At 40.3% G+C, this 23977-nt stretch overlaps 1 protein-coding gene across 5 annotated transcripts in view; it reads right to left on the bottom strand.

Annotated features, from left to right (window-relative positions):
- Positions 1 to 23977, bottom strand: part of CAMTA1 (calmodulin binding transcription activator 1) — a 421647-nt gene that overhangs the window by 59020 nt on the left and 338650 nt on the right. For all 5 annotated transcript variants that reach the window (XM_085311536.1, XM_085311532.1, XM_085311534.1 and 2 more), the window contains 3 exons: positions 18510 to 18663; positions 5588 to 5728; positions 1665 to 3520 (listed from right to left, as the gene is read on the bottom strand). In XM_085311536.1, the coding sequence (XP_085167662.1) occupies positions 1665 to 3520; positions 5588 to 5728; positions 18510 to 18663 (2151 nt within the window). The remainder of the gene's footprint in view (positions 1 to 1664; positions 3521 to 5587; positions 5729 to 18509; positions 18664 to 23977) is intronic.

The following is a 23977-nucleotide window of genomic DNA, read 5'->3' as shown; positions in this document are numbered from 1 at the left end:
GCATGAAGTACTGTGAGAAATATGCAGAAAGCAGCCACCGTAAGACTAACATGACATTTGTATTCCTTGTAGAATGTCTTTGGTACCATATACTGACCCAGAAGACTACACATGCTGCAAGTTGCCATACTATTTCACATCAGGTCCTTTGTGGACAGATGAGTTTGAGCCACTATTATTTGTTGGCAATGATTTTCAGAAGGGTTCATTTGCCAGGAGACCATTATCATATTATTTTTCTGTCAATTAGAACGGTCAACTAGAAAATACTAGTAGTGACCACCATCATTTTGACACTTCATTTCAGTTTTTGACATTATGCTTTAGAGAAGCAAAAGAATGGCATTCAGTTATTTTCCACCAAAATCAAGAAAGTAAATTCCAGCTGATGGTGAGTGGTAGGTTATCAGCGACCAACTAGTCTCTAAAACAGGGCCTATGGATTCAGCAGCTGGCAGACTGAGGTGAGGCTCCTGGGCATCTCCCATCCTAGAAAGTCCTAGATTGTCCTGTCACAGCTGCTGACTGCACAAACTCTGGGATATGCTGCAACAAGTGGCTGTATGCCCTCAGCCACTCACTGAGCCTTAGCCTGCACCAGTATCTTGCTAGACAAGATGGATTTGTCTAGAGGGAGAGCAACTAAAGGGAGGATGGGAACTCTCGGATGAGACTTTTCATCAGTGTCTGCCAGTCATTCATCAGGCTGGCAACCTCAGTGTCTTTCCATCTGCAGAGTGAATACCCATGTTCTCATATCAAGTCCCATGTTACAGAGCAGGAAAACTTTCAGAGCCGCTGAAGGCTGAATAACAGCTCATCAGCTGTTTCTGCAACACCACGGTCCTAGAGATACCACATAATCATTCAGCTGAAGGTTAAATAAACTAATCTCATCATTGTAAATTTCTGCTGTCTCACCCACTAACAAGTCCACAACCAGTGGCGTCAGATATACGCTTACTGGGTGCAGCACTGCAGGACTAGTGATCAGATAGTGCTAGCCAACTGGAACAGAGAGATCTTCTCCAGAGCAGTTATTATATATACTTGCATAAAGCAACACACACAGCAATGCTCCAAGGCTGGACTTGGAAAACACAAAGGGCAATTTTGCTTGTCCAGAAAACCTGCCTGTCCACTACTGGTCCATTACTAAACTGAGTTTCTTTGATATAGCATTCCTTAACATCAGAAAAATCTGTGCTGCTGACATTTTTAATTTGCAGTGCATGCAACTGATTTTCAATAATCTAAGGGAAGGAGGTAAATGCTGACCTCATTAAGGCAATGAAGGTCAGAAATTCCTCTAGCAAGAACATTCAAGCCAGATTTAAGGGTCATTTCCAGTTTACGAGCTCTGTTGCTCTAAAGTGGCTGGGTAGCACCATGAAGCCATCACATGGGAAATGTTTTCCTTTCCAATGAAACAAAAACATTTCTGTTCAGATGTTTCAAAAGCAAAGGAAGGGCTCCTGACGGGGTAATGAAGTGCTTAATAAAAAGTATACTCAGATATGCAAATGGCTTTGGATGCTCTTAGTTCTAAGAAAAGTATTTAAAAGCCTTGTCAGAGCTTTAACAAAACAGTTCCTGGAACCCTTATTAACAAAGCAATGAAAGATAAGGTAGTAATTGTTAATGAGTGAAAGCCCTAAACTTACCTCAGGGTAAGACCACTCTGGTGAATAATCTGTCACCATGAACAAGCGCCCACTCTGCTGTAGCAACCCCAAGGTGCCTTGTGCTGCAGCTGCAGAGACTACCTCAGCCACATGCATGTATGCCATCGTGCTAGCTCCATTCTCTGTGCTGCTGAGTTGCATGTTGGCTTGCTGAGGACTGCAGCAAGGAATGCACATTTCAGCCTGGTTGTAGGTTGCTCTGTTACTGTCTTCAGGCTGAGATAGTCCGGCACTGTCACCTGACACCAGCTGGTGTCCATAGAGAGCATTACTCCCACCTTCTACAGATATGAAATCATTAATTAGATCAGAAAACTGGTTGCTGAAGGAGATGTCGAAGTGGTCCAAGTTAAGCTCCATGTTGGAGGAGTTATTTAAGCTGGGATGGGCCACAGGATAGAGTCCTTGTACCATGTTTCCTTGGAGAATAGGAAGATTGTTCCCGTTCCTGACACCCCCATTTGCCTCAGGCTGCAAGTAGTGTTCTGTGCTGCAGGCTTGAAGATCCCCTGATTTAAGTAGATTTTCACTCCCCTCTGCCTGCTGGGAGGTCTCCATGGGAACTTCAGCTTCTGCAGTCATAGCCTGGAAGTTTGCTTGGAACTGCATGAGCTGGAGAGAAGAGGTGGACTCTATTCTGGTTTCCACTGTGCCATTACAGTTGGAAGTGGTTTGGGATGAGGATTCTGTTTTCACATTGGGGATTCCTAATGTGTTTACAAATGAGCCATTTGTGTCATTCAAATTGTTGTGGGTGTTTTGCTCAAGGGGAAGAGGTTTGCTGGCATCCTGCAAAAAGAAGCTGGGGGAAGGGGTCTGGTGAACATGAGGGCTCTGTACGGTCTGATTGAAACTGGAAGAATAGTCCTTGTTGGAGTCAATGGCACTGAAGTCCATCTGCTCCAAGGTGGTACTTGGGCTCAGACCTCCTCCAGATGGAAGCAAACCTGAACCTGTAGTGAGGGTGAGAGAGTTAGATGCAGAAGTGGAGGAAAATGCTTCTTTGGACATCTGTTGTTCAAAAGATGTGTCCTCAGTTTTGATTTCTTTTGTGAGGGCTGTACTGAAATTGAAACCACGGTCCGTTGTGGGTGACTGCCTTATGTTGGTACTGATGCTGTCACCCTTCAGACCTCCTCCACCATAAGTCTGCCCTTGTTTAGGATTGTTAAGAAAACAGTCTGGGTCAAAATTCATGGTGGTTTCTGGAATTTTTCTATTTCCATCTAAAGTTGTGGAGAGTACAAGTTCCTCAGAGACAGTGCTAGGTAACATCGACAAGCTCTCTGAACTGCCTGTTGTTGGAAAAGCAAATTTGTGTCCGTCTGAACTCACAGCAAGTACCAGTCCTTGTGCAGCTGCATCGGAGGACAGGAGGTGTTGATTGGGGCCAGAGGTGGGTGACATGGTGTACACAGCTTCACTGGTGACTTCTGACATAAATACTGTGGCACTTTGTGACAAGCTTCCCATAACTGAGGCTACAGCCATACTGGACACACCAGTGACTGCTGGGCTATCAGCCATATCTGGGTCACTATTTAATCCACTGCTGATGGACACAGGAGAATTCTGGGTTGTGTCAGGAACTTCCACCTGGTTGGTAGAAGAAACCTCAGTACTATTTTGATGGAGCAACACCGGTTTTGCCACTTTGCCGTTCCTCTTCTCTCGGCTGGAGGCTTTGCCGTGACTGTGCTCATTCTTGCCTTCAGAGACATCGTTATTTTGCACCTCTGAATGAGCGCTGTACCCACCTGTCCTTGGTTCGACCTTTGGTGATATGATGCGATGTTTGGCACTGTTACACTTGTGATGCACGCTGCTTCCTGCCCCTGTTCCAGAAGACAAACAACATTTGTTATTCAGTAAATACAAAATTAAAACAGTATTAGTTGTGAATCTTATGGCCATAGCAAAGGACATCCATACTTATGCATGTGTGTGTCAGAGTGTGAGTGCACGTATGAGAGAGCAACAGAGAGCTTAAAAGATTAATTTCTTGCCAGTGCCAGATTTACAGCTCCATTTACAGCTCCATTGTGTGCAGTGACAGTAACCTCCAAATACTCCTCTGTGTGTGCACCCCTCTCACCTCACATAGCACCCACTTCCTCTTTTCTCCCTGCCCTGATCAGAGAAGGTATAAGGAGAAGGAAGGGAGTTAGCATCTGTGTCCAGTTTTAGTCTTATTTAAATATGTGCTTGATCTCTGTACAGTGTGTGTAAAGCAAGGGCTATTTCTGTCACACGTGGCAAAGGATTTCTGCCTTGTAGGCCCTATTTCATTTGCATCACAGACAAGACCTCAACCTTCTGCAACACAGATACTGCATACTTCATATTGGGTGATGCCAGATGGCTTGGCAACTGCTTATGTGGGTGGGATTCTGACTGGTAATCTAGAGGTGACAGATGCTCTATTGTGCTCCTGTCCCCAGGATCATCCGAGATTATTTTCCTTATTCTCTTGTCCTCATCATATCTCTTATATCTGCCAGTCAAATTATTAGATAAAAAGTACATTTGCCAGAATAAAGAACACTTTCCCCCCTATAAGGATAGGGACATGTTTCTCTTGTTCTAAGTTGTTCATATGATGACAGATAAACATTTTATACCTTGAAATGTTGCACGCAGAGAGAGCAAGTGGTATTAGAGAGGGCAAAGAATGCTCTAGCAAAGGTCAGAAGGCAACTCTCCACAGGAGTTACGCCAACTGGTGCCTTCACTTGCCTGATAGAAGATGAACATCACTAGAGTTTCTGGGCGCTGGGAAATCAGGCAGACTAAAGTAAATGATTCTCTCTGTGAAGGTATCTTAACCACAAATTCTAGTGCAGCAACTGCCTTTTTAAAAAGAAGAACAGCCCATGAATTTTTGACATTTCTTTCTCTAATTGATTCATTTTCCCCGAGAATGAGGTAAGAATATTAGTTAGTGTTCTGTATAATGAGTAATGGGGGAAAGAAACCTCCTTCTTATAGCTGATGGCTATAATTATAAATGCTATCTTCAGGGTAACATAAAGTGTCTGTGTAGACACTATAATTTGCTAAATCTTTTGTTCCTTGCCCTTGAAGGGGAACTTCTCTATTATGTGCTCAAGATCTGAATCAGGTCTCTTAAAGTAGTTCAGGACAGAGATTTTGAGAGTAAATGCAATATTAAATCTCTCCGCTTTCCTAGGCATGGAGTGAACAAGCACAAGAACAACAGAGAGGCTTTCACACCACAGTCTTTGTCTATGACTAAGAAATTGGGAATGTACATGTCAATGTGCAAGCTGCTATAAAGTAAAGTGACACTGTTATTTTAAAAAGCATGCAGTGGACTTAGCACAAGACAAAACATCAAAGGGAAGAATAAAAGGATTCATGTTCAGATCTGCAAGCCTGGATAAAGAGCTGAGCTTTAAGGGCCAAATTTTAATCCAAACCCAGGTATTTCTGAGGTCATCATTCTTACCTAAATCTCAATTGTATTTGGCATCTGCCCAAAAACGAAGGAAAAAATAAACCCTGTGAAACAAACACAGCTTTTTTTTTTTTTTTTTTTTTTTCCCCAGGGTTCTCTGAGGTCTAACTAATGTAATAATGAGTCACTCATTTTCCTGCTTATTGTAAAGTTCTAATTGGAAGGATACTGGTTTTTGCTGTTTCAGTCTCACTCAAAATGAAATCATCTTCTTTAACAGGAAGAAAATTTCCTTCTGCACTTTTTTCGATAGCTAAGCAAAAGTTATTATTGTCTTATTCCAGTGGTACCTTGTAATTAACCACCTGAGCCCATTTTCTCCAGTGGAAGTGGGCTGCAGGGCTACAGGGTACTACAAACCCTACTGCAAGTTTGGATTAAGCTACAATCATTGCATACTCTCAGCCTGGCTCCTACTACTCACCCAAGGTACCAGTGCAGAGACAGTTGTGTGTTCGAGGCTGTGGCTTGGTCTGGTGACTATCAAGGATCTGCTGCACAAGCTGTTCCACTGAGAACCCTGAACTGCTGTTTCCATTGCTGCATGTCCACTTAATGCCATGAACTGTGAAGAAAACAGCAAAAAACTTTCCATTGGAAACTTCAAAAACACTTCAGAAGCCATCCCAGAAGAACAGCAGAAACCCACTCCTCTGCTGCATTTTCTCAGAACTGAGGGATAGCTATAAAGAAGAATAACAATGATTATTATTTTAGTGTTCTCTACTTGCTGCTGTCCAAAAGGCTATGAGCCTCAAAATGCAATTACTAGATTAGGTCTCCTAACCAGTTGGTGAGTTAGTTGTTGTTCCTGCCTTTCTGTAAACTGCCCAAGGCTATCTAGGAAACAAGAAGTTAAGCCAGAATAAAGCAATTATTTTTAATACTTTGCTACATTTTATTACTATCCAGTCTTCTAGTACCTGACAATGCTGGCCCAAGAGGAAGCCCTCCTTTGATTTAATTAGCAATATGGAATGAAACACCATGTGACTGTGAAGTGGCCTGTGACTTGTGTGACTTAACTACACAAGATTTGGRGGAGATAAGTGTCCAATAAGGTCACTGAGACACACATAATTCTCAGAATTAGCAATTATAAGGTGACATTGGCAGGTCCGAGGAGCTAAGGTTCCTATTTCATCTAGCTAATTTGTTTATATTTACCTGTGAACCTTATACATTTGTAAAAGTATACCCTTTCAATAGAAATCAATGAATGAATGCAGAGAAAAAGATTTTAGTAGGGAATCTGTTGCTATTTCAGTTTCCTGTTAATGGTGGCTCTCTAATCAAACTGTAAAACTGTAAAAGCTGTCTGAACAGTACATGTAACTTTTATCAAAAACTAGAAAGTAACAAAGTACTTATGTTTCATTAAATAACATAGTATATCAAAAGGAGCATTTCAATGAAGAAAGAATTATTTTATAACAGAATTAGCAGCCAAAAATAAGCCAATATAATAGCAAGTACAAGCAGGTACAAGACCTTTTGCCAGGTCTTCCGTGTCAGATCCTGACCGGCAGCAGTGAAGACTCTCTCAAATTTAAAGAGTCACTAACAAATACTGGGTTGAGCCCCTGCCTCACCCCTTAGGCTTAGGCAAGTTGGTAATCTTGAAAAAAGGGCAGAAGAGTGACACTGGCGGACACACTGCAAACTGGAGGTCTCTTTTACAGGGGAGTCCCTTGGCTTGTGTGATATTTATTTAAATATGAGTGCTACACTACCTGCATATAAACTGGTTACTTGAATAAAGGCTCCATCTCAGAATTTTAAGATGCAGAATTTTCTATAACAATGATACTCTCAACCTGGCTCACAATCGAAATAACATTTACAAAACATTTTCTCCAGGATAACTGACTCAAAGCATCTTCTATCACTTTTAGTTTTTCTCTAAGCAATTTATTTCTCTGTATTGTTTATTTATCCCTTGTGCGCACTACAGCACACTTGCAGATTTTGGGAAGAGCTGGCTGCTGGCAATATTATTTCCAGGATGTTCCCTTGCCTGGTGGTTCAGGCCAGAAGAGCTTGTTCTTCTCAATGTTTGTGACACTCTAGCAAAGCACATTCCTTGCACATTGTACTCTAAAATCCTTAACCCGGTATTACCAAATCAAGGTTGAAAGCCTCCCTAACTTCAACTGTGTTAGATTAAGCCCTACATATACAGATCCCTGCAGGCTGGATGAGAGGTCATGAAAGTGGGAGCAGCACACTGGGCTGATAATCACTGTATATTCRGACGATCTACAAACTCCCAACGAACAAGCTGCAAACTGCTTCATGTAAGAATACTAGAAGAAAATCAGGATATACTCATGACAGCTGCTGGCCATGGTCCAAGAGGTGGGTATCATAACAACATACAAAAGGGCTACTGTATGAAAGCCCTATTCTGGTCTTTGACACTTATTTAATATATTGTAACTAGCCAGTGGAGGAGGTTTCCTTCTTCTGGTCTGCTAAGCAGTTTTCTTGCATGCCTTCCTTGACCTGCTGCTCCATCTCCTCAGCACCCACTGATGTTGCTTTGCTTGGGAATGCAGCATCCTTGTGTAGTTTTATACTCCAGAGTTTGTATTTTTATTTGCTGGTCTGGATAAGCCACAGAAATATTTTAAATAAGATTTGTAAGCATTTTTTCTCATACCACTACTCAACATTTTGCAATTGGTTTTGTAATGAGTCCCTCTATGCTTACCAGACAGCCACATTTATTGGTAATGTACCCCACAGATTTTGCTTTGTAGAATGTTCACAATTTTGAATTCCCTTTTAACACTCAGTATCTGTTACTAGGTGTAAGTTTAAGTTTATACATGCTTCCTGCTTTGGTACCTCTACTCACATTCATAGTATTATTCTATGACATAATCCAGTCACATGTGATGGTATGCTTTAAAAGTAATGTTCAAATAACAGTCTTGCAAAAAACACAATAGAAACAAGATAAAATGCAGCAAAATGTTTGGAACTTTTCTGCTATGCTAAAAAAGTTACTGAACTGTAATTATTACTATGAAACTTTCCATTAAGTTACTTTTGGTAACTTCAGCAATGCTTTGCCATAGAAGTGAGCTCTGAATTACTGCTACATATAGAAAGACTATTTTACAGTAGTATGTCATAGTTTGTTCCTTACTGCTGCTAAATCCAGTGATAAGCAGGGTATTATAGGGGGCAAGTCTAGTAAGTGAATCATGTCTCATGGTTTACATATACATGATGATTCTTCTTAAGCCTGAATCAAGCTGTGAGCTGGAAGCCAAGAAAGAACAGCTTTATAGCTGGACACACACTGTATTCTCTGCATTATTTTCAGGTCCTTCCATTATAAAAAACTCCCATTGTGGATCTACTGTAAGAAGGAGGCAGAAACCAAAGCTTTTGATTTTCCTGAACATATTCGTAGCATTCACAAATCAGGTCTCCAAACACTTGAATTTTCTTGGGATCACCCTGTCCTCTACTTTGCTTTTTTCATGGTCTTTATACCGTCACACCCAGGAGCAGCATCTATCTTGGGAATGCATTTTTTTACTAGCCTTGCTGACTACATGTTCAAGTCTTTGGCATTTCAAGCTATCAATGGAATTTCAAGTTCATGAACAGGTAGCTCTGCATAGGAAAGTTCCTCCTCTAACCTTGCTCTTGCTGATCAAAAAAAGCTCTAACTCCAGCTTCTGCCCATGTGGTGTAAGTGCTTTTAGAGCTTATGGTCCCTGTTTTCTGTGAAGGTTATAAAATAAAAAGCCACTGAAGGGTGACAGATTGCCAAAAAAAAAAAAAAAAAAAGAGCCTGGATGCTTAATGCAAATTATCCACTATCTTGGCACACCCAATGCGCAGATTTTCTCCCTTCCTCTTTTAAAGAAAAACTCCTGTAAGTTGCTGAGGGTTTGGTACTGAATACCAAATACTATCAAGATGGCTTTTAACATGTCACACATGGCTTCTCGACACATAATGAATCAGCAGGAAAGCAGATTTCTATCAGGTTATTTCATTATGAAAAGAAGGTTAATAAAAAGTATGTACAACGCCCCCACACACACCTCCTCTTTCTTCAAGGTCCAAAAGGTGAAATCACCGTAGAAGTGCATTTGATTACATATAAAGTTGTAATGTAGAAACATAAAAGAAGGAAAAAAAGGTTGAAGGTTAGACATTTTGGGAAGTATTTTAGCTTCTGTTCAGATTCCTTGTATATTTCTTTATAATTTAAAGGAAAGTTGAGAACTGCTCCTACACGTTTCTTTCCAAACAGTGCTACCGTGAACAGGTCTAAAAGCTGCTGCCTTTTATTGGTGGCATATCTCTTGCCACACAACCTCTGCCCAGTGCAGGAAGAGTTTGTGGAAGTGATGCAGCTGAGCCAGGAAAATTACTGTCATTTTCCTGGGCATTTAAGGAAGGGAACTGAGGCTGAAAGAAGGTCCATTAACTCAGATTGCAAATGCTACTCCTAGCAGCTATTTCTCCAACTCTTTTTTTTGCCAGGAAGAGGGCTCCTTTCTTCTCTTGTGAAGAAAAGAGAATCAACACCACCTTCCAGTATTGATCCATTGGCTCCCCATTCATTAGCACTGCCAGGACTTCCTTTGACTATCTTTAGTAAAGCAAGGAAAAATCATCTAGATTACTGGCAAGATGGAAACTCAGAAGCAAAAGAAACCTAAGCGCAGAAAAATGCGATTGTCTAGATTTATTCTAATACTCTGGCTACTTCTGCCTTATTCTAAGGCTAGTGGAAGTGTCACCAATTACAATACTCAACCCTCCAAAATTACCAAATCTACAACCCTCCAGTCCTCCAGCTATCTTCCTCCTCCCCATCATCTTTAACCTACCTTACTGTCTCATCTTCACACTGGATYGAAAACCCACGTATTTCTTTCTCTCAGTGGTTAAAAGCCTGACCATTTCCCATTCTGCTGTTTCCCTCCATCCTGAGCAACATGTGTCCCTAAAATACCTTCTCACGTTTTAATCTGTTTTTTTCTCCCTTTCTGATTGCTGTAGAGGTTCTTCTTTGCCACTTCATCAATTTTATACTTCCTGTTTCCACTCAAAAGCTCTTGCTCTTCTGTATCCTGTACATACACATACAATATATATAATGAAGACATTATATATACACATACAACATATATAATGAAGACATTCCCTGGACCAGTTTTCCCTGTACCTTACTTGCTGCTCCTTTGCCCCCTTTTCACAGGTATGGGCCTGCCTTTTTGTTTTGAACAGCAGTGATGACACTTCCAGTACGCAACAGATAACCAAACACTGACAAAGGTGGAATATTTGGGATAATCAGGGTCAGATTTCTATTTGTTTCTCCCTCTTGACACATCTGGAATGATCTGCTCACTCCATGGGTCCACCCACGKTTAACCATGCATGTAAGGGTGGTGAACCTTTACCTAAGAGTTCTACATGCAGCCACTCCTATGTGATACAGAATGTTTTTAAAAAAATCTTCAATTACTGATCTAGTGTAAGTAGGARAATTTTTTCTTGCCTTCTTACTAGTGGGAATGAAAGTCCATTTTGCTTCTGAGATCCCATTCCACAAATTGTTGACATTAGAAGGTTGTTGCCATGGAAATTGTCAGTTGGCAGCCTTGTCCTTTGAATTTTCAAAGGACATTTCTGTGTTCTTGTTGACAGAAATAAAGGCCTTACTCTGAATTCTCAGTTCAATGAGGACATTTTCATTAGAGTTATCCTTTCATATCTGGACACTCACACACAATTTAATTTCATTTTCCAACCTCCACTTTCATTATTTATTGATGATGAAGACAAGATTTCCTGAATTTCACTGCTAGAAATACAGGCAGAGAAGATTCACCTTGCAAATTTGCCGTTTCTTAATGTTACTTATGGAATTTTAATGTCTTTGTAAGGACTTGTACAGTAGCTTCACTCTTAGTCAATCTTTAAAGAGAAGCCTTTCTTTCAAAATGAAACCCTTTCTTGAAAAACTGCTCAGATGTAACTGCAACTGGATACCTAACAACAAGTAGGAACTAAATACAGTTACATTGTATTTAGAAAGGATCAGCAGAATGTTGCTTATATTCACGGAATATGAAGCTCAAAGTGAGACTTCTGCAACTTTTATTTACAGCTAAAGCAATTTTTTACATACAGCCATCTGAAGTTCAAGGCTGCTCATACATGCAAGAATGGTGCTGAAGCTAACACCCTTACATTGTTCTCATAGCAATCCACAAGTTACTCACTTATAATAAAAAGTAGATCTCACTAAGAATTCTTGCCTCTGACAACGTTAATCAGGACAAAGTTGTTATCTCTGGGCCATTCCCTTCTGTGATACTCAGAATTTCTTATCTGATTTGCTAAATGGCCCTGTTATTGAGTTCTGGACTTGTATGTAGTTCAATGAAAGTGTAAAGGTGCTTGGCTCTGATTGTATTTCAATTCAGCTAGTATCTAAAGCTCAATTGGCAGGGACAGAATGAATGCTCTTACACTTGTCACAGCTCACAAGAAATGAATACAGCTTTAACAATGCACACAGTATTTCACTGCTGGCCAAACTGTGTTTCTACTAACAGTGAGTTAACTTTTCCATCTGCTTCTCAAGACATACAGTTCAAGGACATCTTTCAGAGAATGGCAGACTAGCATTTGGAAGGGAGATAAATGCGGTATTATAGTTCATTGGGGACCTCAGATGAAAATGATTTGCTGTGGGGAAACTGAATCAAGAGGATTACGATTTTTTTTTTTTTGCTTCTCATGAATTGTACCAGATGTTTTATCATGGACTTCTAAGGGATACAGCAGGCTACAGAGCATCTGCATCTCAAAAAGTTGTGTGTCTCCCCATCTCTTTTCTAGGCTTCTGCTTAAAATACATGCAACTCTGTTCCCCACAGCAAAGCCCACTGCTCTGGGAGGTGCATGACCAGTCAGAAGCCCCAAGCTCCCACTGATACAATCCAGCACAAAGCTGACTTGTTCCACTTCATGCCATTTAGACTCACCGGAGCTAATGCTGGATGCTACAAAAATGCCAATGGCTTGTGCCGACAGCCCAGCTGCCTACCATTGTTTCTGTGCAATCCCTTCTGATAATCACTGGATACTTATTACCCATTCTCACTACCCTCTGTCCTAACTTCTGTCCAGCAGTCTCGAATAGCTCATCAAGCTAAATTTTATGGCGTCTTCTATACTCATGGGCGCTATTATGCCCCAGTACTCACAGGTCATATTATGCACGATGGATCAGACTTGTCACTCTTAGTCCTGGAGAGAGCAACGACTGCACGTCCCAACCTTAGACCGAGATGGACAGCATCTGAGCTGACTGTGTAAGAAGTAAGAGAGCTGTTCCCAAGGTTGCAATAGTATGTGGGATCTGTGACAGGTGCCACAACAGCAGGAGAAATGCTTAAATATTTTTAAAGCCTCCTTCTATGATAAAAAACAGAATCTCAACACACCAATAGAACCATTCAAGATCTGACCTCCATGGTTAATGCTCACTGTAGACAAGATTATGGTCTTACTCTCACTGGAGATGAAAGAGAAAACTTTGAAGCAAGGCCCATCTTTCCACCTTACAAAGTGATCTCATCTTCTTGACCATTTATTTCTCATCCTTTCTGTTATTTTGCGCCTACTCTGATCAGTTTGGAATAGGAGCATGTTTCCCTCACCAGCATGAAGTCTCCACTTTGTGGCCCTCGTGGGCTGGTCGTAAGTGTGGATGAGGATCGTGCCTTGACTTCAGGCAAGACACAGCCTGCTAATTCCCATTCTAGCACCAGAAAAGTCGTCAGTGGCAGGAAACTTTGTCACTGACCACCAGGTGGCACTAACTGATAATAAAATGAAAATCTAACTTCGATGTAAATGAGAGTCTTTGTTGGTTTTATTTCTTGATATTCTATAATCACCAAGATTATAGTCTAGTTATAAAACCTCCAAACCTCTAATGTTCTAATATTACATATTTTGGTCTTTGTTCTGAATAAGTAAGAGAGAAGAAGAATACTTCTACCATGATTATATGCTGCTTATGCACTGCAGTTTCTAGCAAGTCCCATGGAGGGGGAGGGAACCATCCGAATTGCCAAATGAGATACATACAATAGTGCTTTAATGAATTTTAATTCTGACACTTTTTTAAGCATAATTTTCAGTGATTAATGCATTATCTTTCTTAATTTTTTTAAAGCAAAATCTTGCTGGAGAATATTCGGGGGGAAAAAATTGTTCATAAATATGGTGCCCAGGAAAGTGCTGAGCTCCTGGTTCTTCCACTGAGGATAAACAAGAGTGATATATTCATCAGGCCTGTCTGTATTTTGGCACTACTCTCGACATAGCTCTACAATTTTGTCGTATGTATTGATGGGTGGTCACAGCGCAGCCATCATAACCAAGTGCACAATTTTTTTAACATCTTGGGTGGAACTGCTGGGAAAAGCATGTATCTTAGCATATGCTTTAGCATTGAATCTGATAGCTATTTTAGCCAAACACTAAGAAGAGAGACAAATACTGCAGAAGAACTGGAAATAAATGCTGACATGCCTATGAACCCTCAGAAAAGCTCTATAATTACCGTATTTGGTTTAATATGCAACTTTGGTGGAGGGAACAGTAAATAATTTGATTTAGTTTTCCTCAAGGTAAAATTTCGTTACTACACAAACTCAAGTTACACATTAGGATTATTTCACTGCAATGAAAAGACTTATGGAGGTTATGGTTATGGAAAGACTACCCAAAGTGCCATGTGAAAAATCGTTGCTAATTTTCTTCTTTTGGCAGAATGGAACTTTTTACAGTATGTAAAACTCACCTTTGTTGGAAATCACATTTCCCTAAGGAACAGCCCACATAGACATGGGAATAAGTTCCTCTAGGGAAATAAAGAACACCACAAATTTAATCAATTCTCACTCTCTATGCAAGTTTCTTTCATCTTGGCTTTAACAAACATGGCACTCATATCTGTACACAGCCCTCTTAATGTTTATGTTTCCAAGGTAAAATACTCCAGTGCCACATTTGCCATGGCAAACCTGCAAAGACTATTTTTTGTTTTGCAAAAGACTTGCTTTCCAACCCATTTCTTAGTCTCCTAATGCAGTATTGGCAATTCACTTGCTCCTAGTGCAGTGCCACAGCTTTTTGCCAGCACTTGGACCCCTGGTGCCAATAGCAGCTATCAGTCTGCTGCCCAGCTGCTTTTGGCTTTTGACATGGAGGAACAAAAAGGAAATCCAGAGCTGCTTAGAGACTGGGGAGTATTTGCCTCTCCCGGGCTGCAGCCCTGTGCTATGGCCTCTACTCCCCCCATGGACATGAGTAAGAGGGAAAGGAATGGTGCACTTCTCTCACGTGACTGATGTTTAGAGCCACATCCTTGGAGCAATGAAAAGGCTGAGGTATGTCTTGGTGAGAAAATGAGAAATCAAGCAGGTGGCAGATATTGGCTATTAAGCTTATGTGAATGGAAGATATTCAAAGGCAAGAGCGGTGGATATGAGAATCCATCTAGTATCTAATATTGTATTCTCCTTCTTATTAAAATAAAGTCAATTATATTAATAAGTAAATACTATTCCAACAAAACTGGGCATCTGCATTACTAAAACCCAAACTCTTTCAAAGAACTTAAGTTAATTCTTAAGTTGAAACTTTGCTGGCAACCTTCCGTTTGCATTGAGGGTCACTTTCTACCTCTGAGTTAGAGAATGTTAAAAATAAGTCCATATAGCATATAGTGAACTTGAAACAAGTATTGCAACGTAGCACGAGTTGTGAACTTGCAACTCATACTTGGCCAGCTGACAGATGAGAAAGCCAAAAGGCGATGATACAGAGAAACTCCCAACATGAGCTGGCCCACATTTTGTGGATCATATGGAGCTTATATACAGAATTCTGTTGTGTTGGATTCTGCCACTGCATTTTGCTTTTACCACTAGATGCCTCTAAGGACATTAGCTCAGAGAAACCTCAAAGTAAGAATATAAGAGTGCACAAGAGGCAAAAAATTGAAGGCAATGTCAAGCTGAGGTTCATTCTTCGTATCAGGTTTGCTGAAATAACTTACAGATGTCTCAAACAAAATTATCCCAGGATTTTCATAAATTATCACTTTTCATTTTGCACAAATGTCCTGAAACCCATAATGATTCAGATAACCAGTTAGATAACTGCTCTCAGTAAGATTATCATAGGTCTGTCATCATCCACAAAATGTTTTTAGTGATGCTTTATAGCATGTTCCAGTCCTACTTGTTGCATGGCTATAATTCTAAGACAAGGAACACCTGTCTCCTAATTCTGAAGGATGGAGTAATTATCCTCCTGGAGGTGYCATCGAATATCCAGCCCTTCCAAACTTGTTTGCTTCAGTTTGCTTGCTAAGCAAGAAAATGAAAGAAACAACAAAAACCTTACAAAAATCAAGGTTTAGAGGAATAAAACTAGATGAATCATGATATGAAACAGGTAAGATAACTGTCTACAGATTAGACACTCACTTCACCAATGGCACTATGCACAACATTTTGATTGTTAATGAAAAAACTGCTTTAGAGTGGAGAAATTTAGAAACATCAGGAAATCAAACTGTAAAGTCTTTGAAAGAATGTGATTAATGTGAAAATATGATGAAACTAATGTGTTTGACTCCAGAATTTCAGGGCACACCCCATTTTGGAATCAAATCTGACATCTTGGCGAGCAGTGCTCCTCTGTGTTCCCTGAACATGGTTAGTTATGTCCTCTGTTTTCCAAGTCTGATCATAATCTAAAGCTTTTATTTTAGCTGCATCTCTAAGTATGTGTTTTCCATGGTATGTATCTACAAAAAGAGAACGTGCACTTGCATACACAGTCTGAATAATTGTGCAGAATTTCACTCTTCCCTCCTGAGACATAAAAGAGCCAAGTGTTATTAAATTTATGGTTAGTTTGTTGTAGTTTTCACATAATTTTCTTGATGCACTGCAGATTTTTTAACAGGCTGCCATTTCCTCTCCTGTTTAATATTAAGGCACTTGTACAGTCTCAGCCATACCTCGAGCATCTTGGATTTCTGTCTAATGCAGTTAGTCCCAGGGTAATATGGTTCATTTTTCTAGCAAACATGTAATTTTCTCCCTTTCCTCTACTTGGTGGTCTTTCCTCCAAGTTTGTGCGGAATAGGAAAACATGGGGAAGCTAAAAAAGGGGGAATGTTTTCTTAAATGATCCTTGTGAATCAATATATAAAAATGGCATCAATCACGATGCTTCTGCCTCTTGGACAATTAAAGGGAATGCAGAAACTGCAGGTTAGATGACTGACACAGCAGGGCTACTGACCTGGGAGAGGATCACTGGCAGCTGACTTCCCTTGCTACCTCTTCCTGTAGGCAGCCCAGAGGTGCTGCAAAGCTCTGTCATGGATGCCCACAGTCTGGCTAATTCCCTCCTCCCAACAAGTAACAGTATGGCCTGCAGAGTTCAGGATGCAACAAAGGAGTGGAGTACACTTGTTGGAAGGGGATCTTTGTTGTTCTAAATCTGTGTAAGGAGCAGTGTAAGATCTAGTGGGATAAGTAACTTCTAGGTGATGGCGATTGGCTCCAACAGATGCGAGTTTGAGGTAATGTTTGAGACAAGCTAACTGTATGAAAAGGAATGGTGTTTACAGTGGCAAGAATGTGCTGGCTGCCTGAAGCTACTTAAGATGCTCCCAATTCATGTATTAAATGTCACTGCTGTACCAATAATATCTTTTCAAATTAAATGTTTTTATAACAACATCAGAAACGTTCTGAAGCCAAGGGGGGAAAAAACCCTTCCTTTTAAAAAAAGTGTTGTCACAGAAAGAGCATCCCTTTTTATGCGGTACAGTAACCTTGCCTAACACAACAGTTTTAACTGAGACATTTGACTGAAATTTTTTGCCATGTTTAATTTCAGAGAAAATTAGACTTCTTTCCATAAATTCATCAAGATGAGTTTTCTATAGGTACAGCAGATTATTTTGCAGAATATAGCCCATCAAATGCTAACTCCACTGCCGCAGCCCATTCACTCCACTGTCCCACCACTAGATTCACCCACTGAACCTACTAGCACACACCGAGAACAATATACTGACAGGTAGGTTTGCCTTCAAGGGTCTAGAGAGTACAGTCCAACCTCAAACGTAATTGTCAGTTACAACTTAGAAAAAAATCTCACTGTGAATCTATGTTAAAAAGGCTAAACCTCTCAACTTCAGGGAGTACTGGTTTCAAAAAAAAATTGGAAATTGTAAGATATGTTGTTAAAAGCACATCAGACTCTCCTTGATGGTTAGTTCCTTTTAACTGTGATGTTAAATACTCTACTTCAAAGCAAATGCAAGGAGGTCCACAGAGCTGCCTGTTTGCAGAGCAAACTTCCTGATGGTTCTGTACACCTAAGCAGCCTTTYCTTTAGACTGAAAAATTGAGAACTTAAAAATGGATAAATGTGTAAATGAAACTCATCCTAAAACACATCATATCTGTTGCTTTTTCAGCTGGCATGAGGAGATATACCTGAGTTCTAGAATTTGGCTTTCAAGAACAAACTGGCATTTCAGACTAAACTAACTGTCCAATGGTGCTGGGCAACTGATTATGTGATGAACTTATCACTTGGGTGACTGCACTGAAGTTTACAGAACCACATCATCAGGGAATCTGACCCCACTGTTGCAGTGCAGACAATGGAGAGGATATAAATTTCTCGTACTTTAATAGAAATTTTGCCTAGACAGTTTGCACTTGAAAGAAGCTTCTCAGCAGGGGCACCGTGCTGATTAAAAAAGATACTCAGTTCTACAGAGTCCCTTGGTAAACAGCAGCAATGCGTTCCGATCTGACAATATTACAATGTGAACATGGAGTAGCTTTGGGGGAAACCTACCTGTTAGTACTGTAAATGTTCTTAATAAGAGAGTAGGTGCCTAGAAACAGGGCTTGAAAATACAGGACAATAGGTATATTCCTAGCAAAAAGTGTATAAAGGGTAACTTAACATGATCTTTTCTAGGACTATCTAGGTAGTTCTCACCCACTACATAAATGGATTTTCTGTAAAAACCTGTAAGTGGAAAGAGCTGACAACTAATACACAGAGAAGATACCTCCCAGATGTGTTGAGTATTCGGAAGAAAGAAAACGCATGCAGATGCAAGTTGACTTTGAAGGCGGCCAATGACTCATTTGGAGGGAAGGTCAGTGGCAGGGAGAGACACTGCACTCTAAATTAATTCCACAGACAGCAAAAGAGCAAAAAAGCCTTCAGATACTCACACATTGGTTTGAGCTGTCCAATGAGTTCCTCTTTTGTCCATTTTGCCCATTCTTTCTTGTCAGTGTTTATTGAGCACAAGATAGGGCCGCATGGTTTTCCACAGTCCTCGATGGCAGGTACATTCAGGTAATGCACCAACACAATGTCTGGGTTCTACAAGGAGAACAGAGTACAAAAGTTAGGTAGTTGGACCTCTCCCCTGCCCAGTGTTGCCTGGATTTATCTTCCTTCTGTTGTTTTATAATTACTAAAATTATGACAGAAAGAGTGATAATTAGATCTCATTATGTTCCAGATTTCTCTGAGATCAGAGCTAGAGCTATTCTTTAAAAGAGGTGGAAAAGAGTTTGCAGATAGCTTCCTCCACCCTGAGTGCCTGTTGCTTGCAGTCTCACTGTTCTCTTTGTTTGCTCAGTGAGAATCATTTTCAACCCATACAACACCAACGTTTGCAAGACTCCTGAAAATGCCAGTCAGAACAAACACCAGATAATTTGCTCTGGCTTATGGGATACGTGATTTGCTTGATCAAGTGCTTTTATCAGTCCTGGTCCACATTAGACTGTCTTAAATATATGGAAATGCACCTGAGAATATCAATAGTAGCCACACTATCAGTACATTTGCAGAAGAGGGAGGGAGGAGCCAAAGGAGCTAACAGTATTACAGAGTACACCCAAGCACATGTTCTTTCCAGACAGCTCTACAATTTCTTGTTTTTTGAAGATCTTGCTGCTTTATGATAAAAACAGCAAGCTGCAGAAGCTTGGGAGTGGAACAGAGGGTGTCGTTTGTAGAACTCGTGCAAAAACATTTTGGAACAATTGCAAAGCACTTACTCCTGCAGGTTTGTTTAATGCTCCACTCGCTTTCCCTATGCACCTCCTTCTGAAGGGAGTTGAGAAAAAGAAAAGAAATGCAACTTTGTTTTGATGCACTGCAGCGCTGTCCCCCGACACAGACATTTCAAGTAAGAAGCTTAGTAGTATGTTAGCACTGTGTGAGTAAATGAATCATCTTAACAACAACAACAGGAAAAACTCAGCTAGTTTCCCAACAGCATCCCAGGGAGATTATAGAAGAGATAATAACAAGATTGAGACCTTGATTTCTTTCCCTTAAGTCATTTACTCCTAAGTTCACAAACTGTAATGACTGCTTTGGAATTATTTATGAAAATAAATAGGATAATAGTGTAATTAAAACTCTAATGTTTCATTAATGCTGTTAAGAGCCCAGTTCTGAGTGGGAGATAGAACACAAGCCATCATTTGTTTGCAAAGCTGTGCTAATGGGAATACTCTCTTACAAAGACCACAGTGAACTAAAACTACATACAGACACCTGTGCCAAGGAGATACTTGTCTAATGAAATTGCCCTGAAAACACCCTTAGCAGAAGTAACTTCTGAGGGGCATGGCACAAAATTAAGGCCAGTTAAGCTGCCCCTTGCAGCTGCATCCAAGGCTAGCCTGCAATAAGAGCCCACAGTCTGCCTTCCCATGCCCACAGAGAAGCAGGACAGTGCTCACCCTTGCTGACAGCAGGGGCAACAGTGCAAGAGCTTGTGTGTGCAGCTGAACATTGGGGAGCATCCTGCACATCCCAGAGATGAGAAGGCAGATAATCCTGTCTCCTAGTTCCTTGAGACTTTGCAAGATGGTGCTGGTAGTTGAAAACCATCCCTTCATATGGTGCCAATGTAAAATCAGCATTAACAATATAATAGAGCAACCCTGCAAAGGATGCTTCCTCTTCATCTGTACTCTGGAATTCAGCAGCTTCAGGTATCAGAGGCTTCCCTAACTGTTTGGAGGCTCAGATCTCATTAAAGTCTCATTTAAAGTCATAAAGTCCTCAAAAAGTGGAGGCCAAGCAGAAACTTGCATTTTTTTCTCTATTAATGGAAATTCTAAGTGGCAGATTTTCAGTGAGGACATTTTAAGATTACGGTATCAGATTTTTGAAGCCTATGTTACAGAAGAGTTGTATTGCTTAGGGAAGAGGCCAGGAAACCCAAGAGGGAATTGTTAACAATTTTTTTTCAGAATAATTTTGGAAAATGCTAAAGCAAATAAAATTCTAAGCTCTTTCTTACTCTACATCAATGCTGGTAAGATCTATGTTTTTAATCATTGTGAATTAATATATAAAATGATATCAAATGCCTCACCAATTGGAAGGTCTTCGTAGCATTCTCAAAATAGAGTTACATTTTACTTTCAGTCTTCCATTTTCCAAGGAACTTGGGCCTATTTTACTCATTAAGGAATATGGGGGTTACAGCCAGGCAAGTATGAATTTTGAAGTGTGTGTGCTGGCTTGTTTTGGCCTGATTGGGACAGGGGGTCCAGCAGCACCTCTCTCTCTGGGGGTCTGGGGAATTAACCTGCCACCTGAGCCAGTTCCAAAATGAGCAGATGGAGCTGCTCAGAAATAGGGAAGTGATGAAGGGTAGTTTTAAAACATCACTCTCCTCATGTATAATTCAGGAAAGATTCTGATGGTAAAAATGATTACCTATACATCCAAATAGTCTCCATCAGCTAATTTAACTTAATCGTTTACACGATGAAGTAATAAAAAGTAATATGCTTTGGGAGATTTCATGGAAAGGCACCTCTTACTCTCAACATAAGCTTTAAGAAAGAGAGCAAGGGCATGTTTCCCCTGCCACTGGCAGGCATCACRCCCGTCGTTCTGCATGTGTCCTGCTTTATTTCAGATACTTGTGCCTGTATTTTTCACAACCTGATAGTTCCTTCCTGATTGTCACCAGGCAAGCCAAGATGACTGAGTTTTCTGACTTCATTGCAGCTTAAGTAAGCAGACCACAGGAGTGGGTGGGCACTGGAGTTCCTATAGGTCATGTTAAAAGTATATAAACTAAATACAAAACCAAGAGGTTTGTTCTGCAAATCTATATCTAAAAGTTGACCTCAGACTGGCAAGTCTTGTGAATGCCACTCTATCTACTAAAATGTGCTTCATACAGATTAAGAACATGTATGTTTTGGAAAAATCTGTGACATAATTCAGCACAGAATGACTATTTCTTTATAGAGAGCTATCAGTAGGACAAGACAGATGTGAAAAACTAAAATTTGGAATGTAAGAAATAATAATACATCAGTATTTTTGATGCTATTTAAAACATTGTTTTGCCAGGAAAGAAAGTTATTTTATTCCTGCTTTTAATTGTGAAGTGCCCTAGACAGAAAACCTCGCAGAGAGGAGTTATAAAATGCCTCCAGCACAACTACAGCCTCAGTAGTTTGTTTGGAGCACTCAGTACATTCTTGATTATTGTTTTTTGCTTAACACATTGCATGGTATTTTATCTCCACGTCCATGTTTGCCTATATACATACAGGCTTGTAATTCAGAAACAGGAAAGGCATCTTTTTATTACTCACAGTTTCATATTGAATCAAGCTTCCCATTTGTCTCTATTCAAATGGCCCATGCTGAATACACATGTTCATTATCCCAAATCTGCTGTAACATGAAATGATCATTCAAAAAACCTCAGGTACAATTAAATTATTTTCACACAACTTASATTTCCTAACAAAGGCAATTTGATTTTGACAGCACTAAGAAATAACAGCTATGAATAGTTCAGATCATTTCTTCAAGGTCTCTTTAATCTTGTTCCTATCTACACTGAATTTCACCTGGATCACACTATCCATTTACCTCTTGATTATTCTCTGCAGATGTTTCACTCTGTGCTTTTGTCTTTCTGATACCTTCTAGTTTTCTACTCAAATATATTCCAAACAACCCTACACGACAGATGGTCAAGACATTCCAAGAGTCCTAAACTGCCCCTCTGCAAAGGGAGCCTCTCTTCTATATTCTTAGGACTCAGGCCACCAGTGCAATTCTTTAAACAAAAATGACTTCAAGACATAAAAGATCAGTGCTAAATGGGAACCAGTGACAACCTCTGTAGCAGACTCCCTTGTGCTATGTGGTCTCAGATTAAGTTCAAGAACTGGCTTGCACACACATAGGTCTTTCGGAATTGATGTATTCATGTAATTGACATGATTGAGCTAGAATTTCATTCTGGATAAAAAACAAGCTCAATTTCCTTCTTTCAACATCTCCTGAGCAGAAAATTTTAAATCCTGAAAACCTTTACAAAAATCCTCCTCTCTACAACTCTGCTCAAAAAGAACTTTGCAGCATTTATCATAGCTGTCCCTATTTTCTATACCTCTTTCTGTAAGGGCGCTTTAGTATGCAGTCAATCACAGCCTAACCTTGGCTCCACTGAGTCCAATGGCAAAACTCCCATTGGTTTCAAAGGGAGCTGACTCAAGCAGTTGAGATGTTCCAACACCCATCATGTTCCAACACCCATCACTCTCAGACACTAGCTGTATACTGACAGCATACTTCCTGCCAGCTTATCAGCTGGTATATGATAGAGCATGTTTGTAAGTAAATATATTTTTATGTATCTATTAGCACATCTATGAATTCAAGAATCAGACACAAAGTCATGCTGTTGGGAGAGGGTCATGTGTGATCAGGTTTTGCACAGCTTGCCAATGTTGCTTCTCTGTAATGCTCACCATCATTAAAGCAGCAAGTACCAGCAAAATCAGAAAGATCAAAAGATAAGAGGGGTCCAGCAGAGTGTACTGAAGCCCTAGGAGAAGCCACATGAGCTACTGCCACTGCTATCAGAATTGCAGATTCACAGTTTATTGGAAAGCATGTGAAAGGCAAGCGGTCTCAAGGAATCTACGACAGCAGTTCCAGCAAGGCTGTCCTCAGAAAAATGTCACTCGTGTTTAGGCAGACGGGCCTTTGAGGAACTAGGGAAATGCTATGATGATAAGACACATTCACCAGTATTTTGGGGATCTTTTCTAAACCTAGTAAGACTGTACATTCAATTCTCTAGCCTCTGCCCCACTGGACAAGAGCAGAGGAGGTTTATTTACATAGGCACTGGTAACTGATCCCTATAACCGCTAAGTTCAAGTACATCAGACTAAGAGGCTGTGCATAGTGTTTTAACGAACCGCAGCACAACTGCCTACTGATTTCAGGATTTACAGTTATTTTGAACACTCTGGAACTTCTGTCACAAATCACCAGATGACAAGTTTACACACTTACTTTTCAGGGAAGTTTTATAGGTTTTCCTAGGCATTTGCTAGTTATTGAGATTTGTTCTACCTGCTAAACGTGAAGGTTATATCTGTGTCACTGATTCTCAGATGTATTGCTGTGGTGGTCAGATAAGTAACCACATCAGCCAAGTGACAAATTACCTGAAATGTGTCTCTGGTTGGAGTATAAATGCAATAGATGGACATATATGCTGCTGGGGGATCTTTTTTTGGTGATGACACTGACTAAAAATGAATCACCATCTTGTACCCATGGACTTGGTTATAGTCTTATTGGGTCAGTTTTTGCACAAATGTAATTCTGCTGTCTTGTC

The sequence above is a fragment of the Rhea americana genome, unplaced genomic scaffold (assembly GCF_003343005.1).
Source record: "Rhea americana isolate MKP2758 unplaced genomic scaffold, rheAme1 scaffold_343, whole genome shotgun sequence".
Lineage (NCBI taxonomy): Eukaryota > Metazoa > Chordata > Aves > Rheiformes > Rheidae > Rhea > Rhea americana.
Note: the sequence above shows the minus strand (reverse complement) of the source record. Positions and strands in the feature narration are given on the sequence as shown.